This window comes from Pecten maximus, chromosome 12 (assembly GCF_902652985.1).
Source record: "Pecten maximus chromosome 12, xPecMax1.1, whole genome shotgun sequence".
Classification (NCBI taxonomy): Eukaryota; Metazoa; Mollusca; class Bivalvia; order Pectinida; family Pectinidae; genus Pecten; species Pecten maximus.
Genome location: NC_047026.1, coordinates 942,893 through 957,920, shown reverse-complemented (window position 1 = coordinate 957,920; position 15,028 = coordinate 942,893). Strand labels below are relative to the sequence as shown.

The window sequence follows — 15,028 nt, the reverse complement described above, 5'->3', positions numbered from 1 at the left end:
GCATAAGCTCACCTTGGTCCTTCGGACCAGGTGAGCTAAAAATTAAGGTCTATTTCATAACTTGTGTGAAAAAGTTATCTTTTTGCTTTAAATTTTGGTAAAGTAGAGAAAAAATTACAAACTAGTTACAATTAAACCCCTACCACCTTTCACCTAGGCAACTGGGGTTTCATTCCCCGATCGGACGTGAAAAGGTATGGGGTCACCTACCCAACCAACTGAGTTTTTCCCAGGTACTCCGGTTTCCTCCCATAGTAAGACCCTTGCTTGTTTACATCCGGGCCAACAGGCATGTTTAATATAAGTTAATATAACCTGTTTCCCAATTGTTGTAAACTAATTAAAGTTTATATTATAAACTAGTTACAAACTATTTACAGTGCCAGTATTTCAACTACAAGTATGAATTTTATTATCTATCAGTGACATTGAATGTCATGACACCTGATACAATGTTAAATACAACATACTAGAGTGTTAAGTTGAAGTACTACACTAGTGTTTGATTACCAGAATATGTGGGATGTGGGAACCATGATACTAAATAGACTGTAGCTCGAAACCTCAAAAACCTCAAAAAGTACCGTACCCACAACAAGGAGTTATAGCCCAGTACAGTACACGCTTCGTCTCTTATGTTTATGTAACCCTGGTAAATACTAGCCGCAATATACCACTCTGCTAGAGAGATCTTCTCTTTAGCTCGATCGGCTGAGCGTAAGACTAGTAAGCCAGAGGTCACAGGTTCGATCTCTAGCCGAGACAATGATTTAAATTTAATTATAATCCTGTGCTCTGTTACATTAATCCTGCATAATTATATCTTACGCTTTTATTTTACCTTACCATGACGTACCTCTGAAAGTGTTTCACGCCATAAATACCTGTTTTTCTGTGACACAATGGAAGCGGACATTTCTCCAGTGACTAACATAAGGAAGGAGGTAGTGGTAGTTGATAGGATTACAGTAGATATCGACCTCGTACCGGCGAATCACGAACACAACATCTGTAAAACAAGTCATAATCCGCATAACATCGCCCAAACAAGCATCTTCAGAAGAAAACAGTGTTCTGAAAGAATGTATTAATAGCGGAAAAAAATTTAAATTTACAGCTAAAATTTTAGAGTAAACAGAATAGCAGGCACCTTATGGCTTAATGAATACAAAAGGAACACCAAGTGTCTCCTACTTAAAATGTGAATAAAATATCCCAAAAGAGGAGACATTATTTTCTTCCCTTTGGGAAAATGGTGTAGCTAGGTAATAAAATATTGAAACAGATTAGTACCTTGGAAAGTCACAAAGAGTAGCTGTAATAAAATTAGTACACAAGGAGTTGTATGGATGCAACAAAACAATGAAAAATATCATTAAAATTCACTAAGGCTATATTCTTACTTACCATCTATTACTTCCTCCTCAAAACCAGATCTGAAAAACAACATTATATCAGTAGGTAAGATATATACTTTTTTAGGATTTTATTTTTAACATTAATTTTGTAGGTGTGCTATGTACCAAAAGTAGGTCACTCTGACCTTTATTATGACCTCTGACCTAAGCAAAAGCTTCCCCAGACTCTGTCTCATATACAGTGCATTCCACTTAATCGGGAACGCTTAATCGGGTATTTCGTTTAATTGGGTAAAATTTCAAAAACCAAAACCATTTTCTCTTAAATCATGTTAAAAAAATTCGTTTAATTGGGTTGGAAAAGTCGTATTTTTCGGTTATTCGAATAGAACAATCGGGACAAAAAATTGAAATGCTCCGATTTTCACGAAAGTCATCGCGTATTTCTTTTAAGTTTTATACTTTTATCAACAAATAGTGTAAATTTGATGGTTAAAATGTCAAAAACGGTTAAATATTACCTTAAACGGTAATGTTATGTCGGGGTTTTGTCATGTTCAGAACTGTGTTGTTGTTGATTCTGCCTCGTGTGGTTTTTCCCCAACAGGAAGTCGACTAAGAATTGTGGGTAAAATTAAATGTTATTTTTAGAGTCAGCAGCAGGCAAAACGTAATGGGGTTCTTTTCGTCACTGGAATGTCATAGAGTACAAAAAGCATGGGTTCATATATGTGAGGTGGTGCGTCATGTAGCAAAAGTAGATTATTCTGACCTACTGTACATTTGACCTTTTTACCCATATCCTGTGTGGGACTTTGGTTGGCTATACGGTCTATTGGAATAGCCTAATTTAAACATGTATCAGTGCTCCAAATAGCCTGCGTGAATATGTATTTACACACAATTCCTCGCAAATAATACAAGCAAAGTACTTCAACTTGCGTCAATCATGCAGGCAGAATCCGGATCTTGCGTCAGTCTTGGGATCCAATTTTTAGCAGATAACTCATGTGATCAGTCACAGAGACGCTTGTTGGGTAAGCGTGTTAATGTTAAGTATTTAGATGATCATGAATATTAGCAAAAAATGGAGAAGCGACAATCTTCATGGTTTTATATATTTTTGCATGCAGTTTTTGCAGATGGGAATAAAGTCTAAAAAGCAGTCAAAACATATATCAAGAAATAACAAGTTATATGTAGGAACAATCACTGGACTTTATCTAAACATGAAACGATTGATTTTCCAGGCCTAATGTTTCCCAAACTAGGATGACGTATTATTTATAATTTTTATTTAAAATGTATACCATGTTTTGATTTTGAGAAAGAAAATGACTTTACAAAATATAGTTTAATCATTCAACAATGCGACAGGAAATTTTATGATCACATTTCTGCTATTGATAAAAATGCTTCAAATAAATTAAAGACAAGAAAAAAAATTGACTTGTTATATATTTCCTAGATCTAATATCTTGTAACATGATATCTAAATTTAGCATTCCATATAAATAGCAAATGTATTGAAAATTGTGAGAAGTAAAAGTTATATTTTGAAAATAGAAATACCCTCCACTTTCTCAAGATACAAGTGGGGAAAAATCCCATCACTTTCTTAAGGTATGGGTGAAAATCCCACCTGTTCAAAAGTTACCTTAAGCACTGATGTGTATTATACATGGGGCTAAGTCAATTTCTGTATTATATACATCCAAAGGGTTGTATTTCATATTGTAGTGTAGCGGAACTGGACCGGTGAATACTTGACAAGGGGATACTCAAACCTGGGTTGTGAAGTCTTCGGGGTCAAAGACTTAAAAAAAAGAGAGGGAAGAGTGTAGCGGAACTGGACCGGGTCGATCATCGGCGACCAGGTAGCTTTATCGGTAGAGCATCTGGCTAGTGTTCGGAGGTCCCAGGTTCAAACCCCGGTCTGGCCGTGCATTTTTCCACTCCTATTACTGTAGCAAGGTTAAATCTTGCAAAAAACAAGTGTGTTACTATGCTCAAGTTTTGTTGTCTGTTGATCTTCAAAATCCTATTTGTTTTACTTACTTCTCCAGTTCTGCCTTCCTAGTTTCAAAGAAACCAAACAGGAGATAGTTAAATAGCTCCATACTGCCATCATTGTATCTACTGTCAATTCCTGTAAAAATAAAACCAATCAAACATAACACAGGTCCTGACTATGGTAATTATACTGGACAGCTGTGTTGTTTGTGGTCCAGTATGGTAATTATACTGGACAGCTGTGTTGTTTGTGGTCCAGTATGGTAATCATACTGGACAGTGGTGTTGTTTGTGGTCCAGCATGGTAATCATACTGTGTTGTTTGTGGTCCAGTATGGTAATTATACTGGACAGCTGTGTTGTTTGTGGTCCAGTATGGTAATTATACTGGACAGCAATTGTGTTGTTTGTGGTCCAGTATGGTAATCATACTGGACAGCTGTGTTGTTTGTGGTCCAGTATGGTAATTATACTGGACAGCAATTGTGTTGTTTGTGGTCCAGCATGGTAATTATACTGGACAGCTGTGTTGTTTGTGGTCCAGTATGGTAATATACTGGACAGCTGTGTTGTTTGTGGTCCAGTATGGTAATTATACTGGACAGCTGTGTTGTTTGTGGTCCAGTATGGTAATTATACTGGACAGCTGTGTTGTTTGTGGTCCAGTATGGTAAATATACTGGACAGCTGTGTTGTTTGTGGTCCAGTATGGTAATCATACTGGACAGCTGTGTTGTTTGTGGTCCAGTATGGTAATTATACTGGACAGCTGTGTTGTTTGTGGTCCAGTATGGTAATTATACTGGACAGCTGTGTTGTTTGTGGTCCAGTATGGTAATTATACTGGACAGCTGTGTTGTTTGTGGTCCAGTATGGTAATTATACTGGACAGCTGTGTTGTTTGTGGTCCAGTATGGTAATCATACAGGACAGCTGTGTTGTTTGTGGTCCAGTATATGGTAATTATAATTATACAGGACAGCTGTGTTGTTTGTGGTCCAGTATGGTAATTATACTGGACAGCTGTGTTGTTTGTGGTCCAGTATGGTAATTATACTGGACAGCTGTGTTGTTTGTGGTCCAGTATGGTAATCATACTGGACAGCTGTGTTGTTTGTGGTCCAGTATGGTAATCATACAGGACAGCTGTGTTGTTTGTGGTCCAGTATGGTAATTATACTGTGTTGTTTGTGGTCCAGTATGGTAATCATACTGGACAGCTGTGTTGTTTGTGGTCCAGTATGGTAATTATACTGGACAGCTGTGTTGTTTGTGGTCCAGTTTGGTAATTATACTGGACAGCTGTGTTGTTTGGGGTCCAGTATGGTAATTATACTGTGTTGTTTGTGGTCCAGTATGGTAATTGTACTGGACAGCTGTGTTGTTTGTGGTCCAGTATGGTAATTATACTGGACAGCTGTGTTGTTTGTGGTCCAGTATGGTAATTATACTGGACAGCTGTGTTGTTTGTGGTCCAGTGTTTCATTTTCCAATCATCTTTAAAGGAATCGGGGATTAATCTAGTTTTTAGAGGAAGACACATAGGCATAGCCTGAGCTTCCTGTGGCCCTGACACCATGTCTGGTGTAGGGCCAGAGCGCACTACTATATGAAAACGTGAAATTATCCGACATTGTTTGGTGTCGCTAAGAATTTGGTGCAAATACAATAAAATCGGGTGTGATATAACACCTACCTTACATATAGGGATAAATGAGATATTTATTTACCCCAGAACACACATTTAGTCCCATCTAGGTGTTTTATTTCATCTGTCGCTTTACGCTAGTCAAAATTTCATGTAAGGTAGGTGTTATGTCACACCCGATTTTATTGTATTTGCACCAAATTCTTAGTGACACCAAACGGTGTCGTATAATTCCAAATTTTCATATAGTATTGCGCTCTGGCCCTACACCAGACATGGTGTCAGGGCCAGAGGAAACTAGGGCTAGCTAGGGCAAAGCTCAGGATGATGCCGCTGCAGGCTGAGACTATAGAGGGGTTCGTTGATGCCGTTTATGGGTACTCTTTCCCCTCCACAAAAATAGAACAAATTTCCCATTTCCTGCTTAAAAATCCCCATCTCTCAATCATTTTTCACTATCCATATATGCCATACCTCCCGGCGTGAGACAAAATCTCCCTTATTTTCAAGTCATTTATTTCCTCCCGGCACTCTGGAGAGCCAAAATTCCCGTATTTTGTAATTCCCTCCGGTATTTTTGCCGACTGATTGATCACTCAATCAAAATGGCGCCTGTTGGACACGGCTTTCACACGAAGCTCTGGCTAGTGTAATGTTTGCGCTAGAATATCTATCACCATGAAATAAAGGCAAGTCGCTTACAAACAATTTTAACCCCCTTAGCTAACAGACTTGAATTATGGTTTGTTTTCTTTTAGGACCATACTTTGATGATGGTAATTGATACAGAGTCTGGTCAGACGCAAAATCACACGTGTTTTTCATTTACCATGTGTATCGTTGATCAGTGATAGCAAGATGAAATCCGATAATTTCTTTTAGAAAACTATCAAAATTAGCACATCTGTTGGTCGTTACAAAGTGGTCAATCAGGGTGTTTACAATGACTGTACAGTCCATGACAGAGACAATATACAAAATCTAGAATGATCGTGATAAGATTTATTGCAGTCTCCTAACATTTACATCTTCCGTTCTCATAATTTCATGTATACACTTGCACACTTGGAATATTTTTATATCTAAATGGTCCAACATAAGGTATCCCACAGGACATTTCATGGTGATTTTTACAACTGATGTGTTCCCTCGGAGTGGATCAAGCTTTCTAATTTTAAGAAAATCCAAACTGATAAATGAATAACTTGCTTGTCTTAATCTTTAGCTACATGTAATTATAATATATACCCTTTTCAAATGCTGTTATGCAATATGCATAAAGCTGTGAAACTTTTTGTGTTGCATAAAAAAAATCGGGAAAAAATTCATATCATCAGAATCTGAATGTATACTTATTGCATTTTTTTTACCTTATACAACTTTTTGTTGTTTGCATATACAATATGATTAATATCCAAAATAAATATAAATATTCTTTATCACTTTCAAAATTAGTTTATTGCTTTAAAATTGAGTAAAAATGTTGATATTCATGTCGCACACAAATCTCCCTTATTTTAGACAAAACTCCCTTAAAATAATCATCAATCTCCCTTATTGGTCTCCTGAAAATATGGCATGTATGACTATCATTCATCAGAAAGTTTCTCTTTCTCTTATAGATCCTATTAAACTCAGTCTTTTTATACTTATACTTTGTGTATTGCAAATAATATCATCAAATGCCCCAGAACATACCAATTTGCATCTTCTTTTCATAACATTTTCCAGTGGAGCTATATATGTATGTCCTCATCCTTAACTTCACTAATAGATTTGAATAGGTTTAATTCGTGCTCAGGCTTCAATTCCCTTTAATTGCTAACTCTATATTTTCCCTATGTTTCTTCAGATGGCGTCCTTCCCTAAAACCTACATGTAGATTACTCCTAAAAGTACTAACACTGTATGTCGAGGTACATTATACACACCTGCTATACAAATAATAGTGTCCGGTTTGTCGGTGTCCCTGGCTTGCTCCTGCAGCAGACTCTGCACATTTCTTAGTCGTGTAGCACTAAAATAGAGACATGCATGAAAATAAACAATAGGGCTGGTAAACTGTTTGTTTTCTTTCACATTTGACATTATACATACATAGCATTATATTGTACATATATAACGTATGTTTCACCAAAAGTAAATGGCTCTGTGACACTACCAAACAAGACTTGGTTGAAACCCGTCGATTTTTAAAAATAGGAGTTACCATTTCATGCGCCTCGTTTATATGCAACTTTGAGTAAAAATACGGTTATCATATTATTACAAACCTAACGAAAGGTGAAAATGTTTCAATCTTTATGTTTCTTCTAGCAGAAGAAGGTCGTTTCGAAGTTCTTGACATCTTAGCGTCCTTAGCGAGACAAAACGGTCGCCATTAAATTTTCTAAAGCTTAAGGCATTCAAAATAAAATATGCCGACATGATCCTATCAATAAATGTGCGAGAAAATAGCTTTTTAAATATGTCAACATCTTTTAACTTTCATTCTTAGAGAAGAAAAATATATTACATGGCCATGCTATAATTATGTTTGTGTTTTTCATTGATTTAAGCATAATCTTTTATCTAAAAATAGTTACCACCTTTCAGTCAAGCAGTCATTGACAAAACGACGACGACAAGATAGTTTAGGTTACGATAGTCGTTTGAGTAACCAGTGGCGGGTTCAAAACTTGAAAGGCATATAAATATATGCACCGATAGGTCTATTTTAAATTCATTGAGAACATACGAATTATCCCCAACTAAGTCCTCTACATGTATAGAAAAATTAAGTTGATCAGATACATCAAGACTTGATTAAAAATTGTGCATAATATATAATGAGCTTTATATATACGCAAGCGGAAACTTCCCGTACCATATTTTTTGTTAAAACTAGTGAAGAACATATTATGTCCTCATGGTTTTTGTTATCATTTTCTTATGGAATGTCCTTTATATTCAGAAATTAGGTCAATTTTTTGTATAGGAAATATTATGTTGACCCTAATATGTTTAAATTTATAGATCTTATGTCATCAGAGAACTAGCTGTAGATCTACCATCATTCAAAACCTGGATATTATTATTTCTTTATTTCCTCCAAATTGAAGAGTTACAAAAAGAAATATACATTGTTGTCAAAATACAAATCAAGTGTCATCGATGACACTTGATTTGTAATTGAATGAACATAAACACATCAATTAATTACAGAGATGACTGGGTAAATGAATACATTATGAAATAGTTAAATAACTACAGAAAGAAAGGTCACGTAGCAAATAATACAAAATTATTACAATTCATGTGAAGCCTGAGGTTTCCAGCGGTTGGGGAGAGCCCTACCAGCAAAGTCCTCTCAGGCTTTCACACGCATTAACACACACGAAGGGGTGATATAATAATAATAATAAATAATTAATTGATAAATTAATCAAACAGTTATTAATTCGGCACTACTCATGTGAAAAAAGATTTTATGCCATACGTGTATTACAATATTAATGCTAATATAACAGCAACCTTTTGTCAACAAAAATAGCACTATGTAGTACAAATATCACATGCTCAGATGGACTTAATCTGTAGGGAAGACTACCACCAAGTAGTACATGAATTAAGTTATATTCCGATAAGGAATGTAAGAACACGCTAAATTCTATATAAAAAACAGCACTAATAAGACACCAAAGATCGTCTCTAAGACTTTCAGTTTTTGTACATTAAATAAATCCATAAAATATGTGGAGAAATTACATCTTGAATGAGCAAAAACCTACTGAAATCTGAATCGTTATTCATTCTATTGTACATCATTAATTCTTCCCAATTAAAAACAGCTTTATAGACGATTGACTTCCATTTCGAACTACTTGGAAAAACTGTTTCTGAAGTATACTGCAACAACTGATTAAACAAATCATACTTGCGAAGTATTCTCACGATATCAGGAATAAAACCAGTTTGACATGATTCCTTCAAAAGATACATGAACAGACGTTTGAGAAATATAGTATGAGTTAAGTATTTACTGTCCAGTCTGCAAAGACGACCACCAAGAAATAAAAGTTTTCTGATGTCAATATAACCTTCTATAGTGGTCCATCCAATTAGGGAATTGGCCATATCAGTTCTAGTTCTGAATGGATTTTACGATAAAATGTTGAGCGCGCTGTAATTTGATTAATTCGGTTCTCGATAATTGCCATAGTCCACACCCATACAGTGCAGACGGGAAAACTTAATAATCTTTGAAACAGTTAAAGGATTAAGGGTCCTAGGGTGAGCACCAGATCGAACAAGAGCCATGGTTCCACTTTTCTTTCTCTTACATGCAGACTCCGTTCTGTCTGATGAACACAGTTTAAAATTTAAAACCACACCAACGTGCGTAATATTCCCAACAACTGGTAATGCTTTACCATATAAATACACATCTTTTACCAAAACTTATTTTCTGCCTTTTGTAAAAACAACAATTTTACTTTTATCTACAGAGAATGAAAATTTCCATTTGCAACTATAACTTTCACAAATTGTAACCATATCTTGTAAACCAACACTTGTGTTACTGATCAAACATATGTCATCCGCTTGTGTGGGGATATTAACTTTGGGGTCAATAACAAATGCTCATTTTCCCGACAATTCGACATCATTTGATAAATCGTTGATAAAAACCAGGTACATTTTAGCAGATAAGGTAAGATAATCAGAGTCATTTTCTAGATTATATCTCACACATTCCTGTAAGTTAAAGGAAGTGCATAGACTACATACATTTTTCATATAAGCTGATTGTTGTCTGTTTGGAAATGTTTCAGAATCTAGTAAAAAATCCATTCTGACAGATAAAATTGACTCGAATATTAAAAAAAAAGAAAAGAAAAAAAGACAGGTATAAGAGTTATACCCCTATAACTATTCGGGTTGTCTTTGGGTTTTCCATTACCCTTATACAAAGTGAAAATTGTTCCTCTTTTCCAGTCTTCAGGTATATGCTAATACATGTATTTTACATCTAAATTGAACAGTATGGTAATGAAGCTTAATCGTCTATCACCTCCAAACTTAATGTGTTCATAAACCAGGCTATCATACCCACCAGCTTTGCCGTTCTTAAGTTTCTTACATACTTCTCGCATTTCGCCCGTGGTAAACATTTCTTACAAAAAGATATCTTTTTCTTGATAAGACTTATTTTGAATTTTATTAACTTTAAGTAGTACATCTTGAAAAAAGTTTTCATCAAACGAATCAAGTATCTCATTCTTGAACAACTTACTAAAATGGTGGCCCGGATGCATCTACAATTTGTTCGGGTTCACGAAGTGTGGTACCATTGTGTTTCATTTCAGTTTGACAACAACCAATATTTTTTGTACGATTTTTAAGTAGTTTCCAAAAGAGATTTTGGTCAACGTCTCCAGATTTATCTATTTCGGCTAATTGCTCTTACATATATAGATTAAAAGCATGACGAAGGTTTCGTCTGAATTTTGTTTTCACAGCCTTGTATTCAAAGAACATTTGATTATTCCCTCTTGGCCTGCCAGCCGCATTCCAAAACGACCTCTTGGAAACCATTTCATTATGCAAACCAGATAAATCCTTGTTCCAATATGGTTATAAATACTTCTTAAAAGAACTTCGCTGAATTGACTAGTCTGATGCCTCAAGTAAACAACATTTGATTTTGTTGTAAAATATATCAATAACATTAGTATGTACATCATCTTCCGGAATTTCAACTTTGTTGAGGAGACTATTTAAAGGATACCTATAAAGGTCGATAGACCCATTCTCTTCAGCTTTTCTCCAAATAAATCTGACCCATTCGGGACTTAAAACTTTGCAAAACTGTTTGGGAATAGTCATCATACAAATTACAGGATGGTGTTCATAAACATTTAACTCGTGATCATCTTATACTTCACAATGTTCAACCAAGTCTAAACAACTTGAATTAATGATAATGTGGTCGATAGTAGAGAAATATCCAGTTGTTTGATAATATGTGTACATTGGACCTTTGCATATTTCCGTCACATTTACAGACGCCATGTTTGTATTATTCAAAACATGTTGAACACTTGAAGATCTGTCGTTACTAGCAAATCGACAGCGACTTCCTTGGATTTGAACATTCATATCTCCGAGTATAACAACCTTACCCTTCTCGGAATATACAGAAACCATAGATTCTAAAATATCAATTTGATCTAATAAAACATTAATTGATCTGGATGCAGTTAGCAGCCAGGTATGTAAACTGAGAAAACATCAGGGTACTCACTATTTGGCATTTGAACTTCGAGACCTAAGATTCGTGGGCTATCGACATTAATTTCTTGTACTCTCAAATGATCTTTAAATAATATACAAAATCTGATATTGCATCTATAGCGGAAAGGATCGATTTCATTGACAGGTTTAACAAAACACGAATATCCGGTGTTTTTAAAAGATTAAAAAACGAAATATTACATTCCCTGATCCAATGCTCAGAGATACCACAAACATCAATGTCATGTTCATGTAAACAGTTAAGAAGGTAGGGCATAATACCCTCAATGTTCCAACACATGAAGTTAAAGCTAGTAGGTATCTCCATGTTGATTCTGGAAGACAGTTCTTGGCCACCACTCTCGGACATGGACACCTTTTGGCCAGAACATGGGATCTTCGATACGTTTGGTAATGGCTTCAACGTTCACTACATTCAATTGAGCAGATGCAGTGTGTTTCCAAGACCGAGCGAAGTATCGTAAATAAGTGTATGTGATGGAGTTCTGATACAAGAAATCGCGCAAAGCATTCTCGGATGACACCTTTTTATCAATACCATGAATGTAATACCGTCGGCCTCTGTTTTCCTTTCTAGGAATGAAACCAACGAACAGTGAGCCAGAGGAAATCACTGGTGATAAGTTACGTTTCTCAAATTTTTCCAAATTATTAGAAACACACACGGAAGAAGGAAAATGAACAGGAATCGCGGGTATGGGTTACTTCAAATACCTATTGTCTGAATCTTTTTCAATTTGAATGAAGTGGTCACAAGTAGGTGGGATGGAGGTTTCATCTCCAGTAACATCGCGTATAAGTTCTGGAGTTTTACACTGTGTGTCTTTGGTGTTGTCGGCGAAGGACGTGATGGAGATGGTGGTGTAACAGTTTTAGAAGATCCACATTGTCTTTTCTTCACAGTAGTCGAGGGCCGCTCGGAGTGTTCTTCTTTCCCCTGCTTTACTTGTCGCTTGACATCATTCATTTGCTTTTGTAGCGTAACCAATGAATGTTTATTTTGTTCAACAGAACGGGATGTCGACGGAAGGCAGTCGTTAATTGTAATGACGTCATTGACACAATGTTTACTTGTTTGGAGAATATATTTCAATTTGTTCTTAAATCCTTCAATCCCACGTGAGTGTTCATCATTGAACTTGTGAGCAATTCTCTCACAATCAGATATTTTTGTCCAGGTTTCCTCAACTCGTAGTTTGGCATTCCTAGCGAGTTTTAGAGCTTCAGTTACAGTTTTTTCCAACGTCCTGTTATTTTCATTGTGTTCATTTAGTTCTTCAGATTGTAGATCCACTTTAACAACTAATTCACTGTTCTCCTTCTCTAGTTTGTTAAGTTTACATTACATAGTCCTTAGTTCTTCTGTATATTTCGTTGCTCTTTCTCTTGCAATGTCTTTGTCTTTTTGTTGATTTTTCATTTGTGTAATGAGATACTCCAGATCAGAAGCCTGAACTGTATTGCTAGCTTTCAGGTTACGTACATCTGATTGCAGAGATACGACCGCTTCTCTAAGAATTTTTATACCTTTCTCTCCATCCGTAGAAGGTATTTTTGAGGACACTTAACGCTGTTTTTTTCCGTGTGGCTACGACTTCGGTTAATTCCTCTGTATATTCTCCGACAGCAGCACGAATGAGCACAAAGCAATCTCTAGCAAGCTTTGACGGTATTGGTTGACCACCAGGGCCAAGTTGTTCAAAAGGTGATTTTACCTTAATCACTTGATTAGTCAAAATTTCATTTCTCATTTGCTGCAAAGCCTGTGAGTATTTCATCTTTAAATTATGCCAGTTGGATGAGAATTAAGAATTACAGAGTTTCATAAAGTTTTGTCAAGTTAGTTATACCAGAAATTATTATATCAGAATTTGAAAAATGTTGTTAAAATGTGATTAGCTTAATCACCTTTTAAACAACTGGGCCCAGGTCTACGGGCCCTAAGCCTCTTACGCAATACGCCTTCTTTAATGGGGAAATCTTCCTCCCCGGATGCTAGCTTAAATAGTGCATGGCGTAACTGTTCGAGGTCGGGTTCACTGTCGTGTGTAATGGTTCGAATCTGTTCCAATAATAATTACTGGGGCTTGTCTATAATGGATTTAAGTTCACTGAGATACCCGGGTATATCATTAGATGGGTTACCTGGAGGTTCATAAAATGAGACTTGGGAAATGTCATGATCATTTGGCGGTTAATGAATGACTCCTCGTTGTCACTTTGACCGTTTTGCCATGTAATAAAAGAACAAGGCTTTCACAGCCCTCTCTACTTATCAATAGAGCACTATCCATACCGTCGTGTAGAACACAATGGAGCGTGACGAATTTTCGGACGTGCGTTCACTGAGTACAGTTCTTGGTCACACAGGTAAATTTGATATACGTATAGTTCAATCGTATATATATATCACATATACTATATAGAGACACAATCAAACTTCATCAACATGCAGCCAAAATATTTGAAATTATATAAGTACTCCCGTGTTGTTCACCATACCTCATTCCATGTCATTACGGCAGGAGAACACGATAAATGTCGTCGATAAACACAGACATGCAAACACGGTGTTTACCTTTGTCCGCCATCTTGATCGTACCCATTTTTCATGCTTTATTGTTCTGTCGTAAATACTGTGATGAACTATTTCATTTATCAGTTTATCAATTGTTGTTTGCTGAAATCGTACGAAAGTAGTGTTATATCTGTAACTGTTCCTACTGAGAATTAATCCTAGTATGTATTGAATTTGTTTAGCCTATCAGTAACAACTTATTGGCAGCAGGTCATATGATAATACTTTTTGTGACAAGTTTGGATGGGGAATCAGTCTGTCTCTGAGGCTAATTGGTTGGTGATAAAGATTAATTTTGTACATCACTTAAAAAAATAAGCTTCTTATTGTTCAACTAATAAAAGTTACTATCTGGTATATATTTTTTTCTTGCGTGCAATTTTAGTCCAGATCTGTTATTTATCATGCAAACACCACAACGACGTAATATAATGTATAATGTGTATGAATGGGGAAACTTAATGAAATGGCAAGAGAGTTGGGCACATTACTTAATTTTTACTTATTTTTACTTATATCAATCTAAATTGAAATGTAACATTTATAATATTTGATTGACATACGGTCTTGTAAAAGAGGAAATAATTACTGTCTGTCTGTATCTTGACATTGTTCGTATTTTACACTAGTGTGTGTTGATGTTAATTAGATTTACTCTGACGTTTGCATTTCGGTATTCTCTGGTGAGGTAGCCATACCGGATAGTGCATGCAACAGACTGCATCATACAGGTAGTTTATTCTTAGAGGAATCGCCAGGAATAACTCCATGTGTGAAAAAAGAAGAAATGAAGTAAATGTGCATTATAAAAGTTTAGATATTGACACATATAACCCCATTTCGTTATCAATCAGGCTAAATTTGTTGGATAACTTTAAAAACAGACACTATAACGAATACGTTTCAGGCAAAAAAATGCATGTATTTACTTAGCCCCAGTTTCCTCTGACCCAGACATATATCTGTCAGAATATCTAAGTCTGGTGTCAGGGACACAGGAAACTCGGGCTAGCATTTGTCCAAATTAATTTTCAGATCATATAAAGCAATATGTAGTATATAATAATAAGGGGGTTGACACTTGCGTCCACACGTTAATTTGTAAATGAAAATTTTTATTCCAAGTATATAAGT

At 35.8% G+C, this 15,028-nt stretch overlaps 1 protein-coding gene across 1 annotated transcript; it reads right to left on the bottom strand.

Moving 5' to 3' along the window:
• Positions 1-869: 869 nt before the first annotated feature.
• Positions 870-7,437, bottom strand: LOC117339697 (uncharacterized protein C20orf194-like). Its single transcript, XM_033901414.1, has 5 exons — positions 7,293-7,437; positions 6,951-7,036; positions 3,417-3,507; positions 1,408-1,436; positions 870-1,009 (listed from the first exon to the last, which is right to left on the bottom strand). Exons 1-5 carry the CDS (start codon positions 7,364-7,366, stop codon positions 870-872), a joined length of 420 nt encoding a protein of 139 aa, XP_033757305.1. The 5' UTR covers positions 7,367-7,437.
• Between the last annotated feature and the right edge of the window lie 7,591 nt (positions 7,438-15,028).

Excerpts from the sequence above, each read along its gene's own strand:
- LOC117339697 (XM_033901414.1), bottom strand. The coding sequence starts at position 7,366 with ATGTCAAGAACTTCGAAACGACCTTCTTCTGCTAGAAGAAACATAAAG. Across the intron at positions 3,508-6,950 it reads CACTATTATTTGTATAGCAG|GAATTGACAGTAGATACAAT; the intron begins GTGTGTATAATG and ends TTATTTTTACAG. Across the intron at positions 1,010-1,407 it reads TGAGGAGGAAGTAATAGATG|ATGTTGTGTTCGTGATTCGC; the intron begins GTAAGTAAGAAT and ends CTTGTTTTACAG.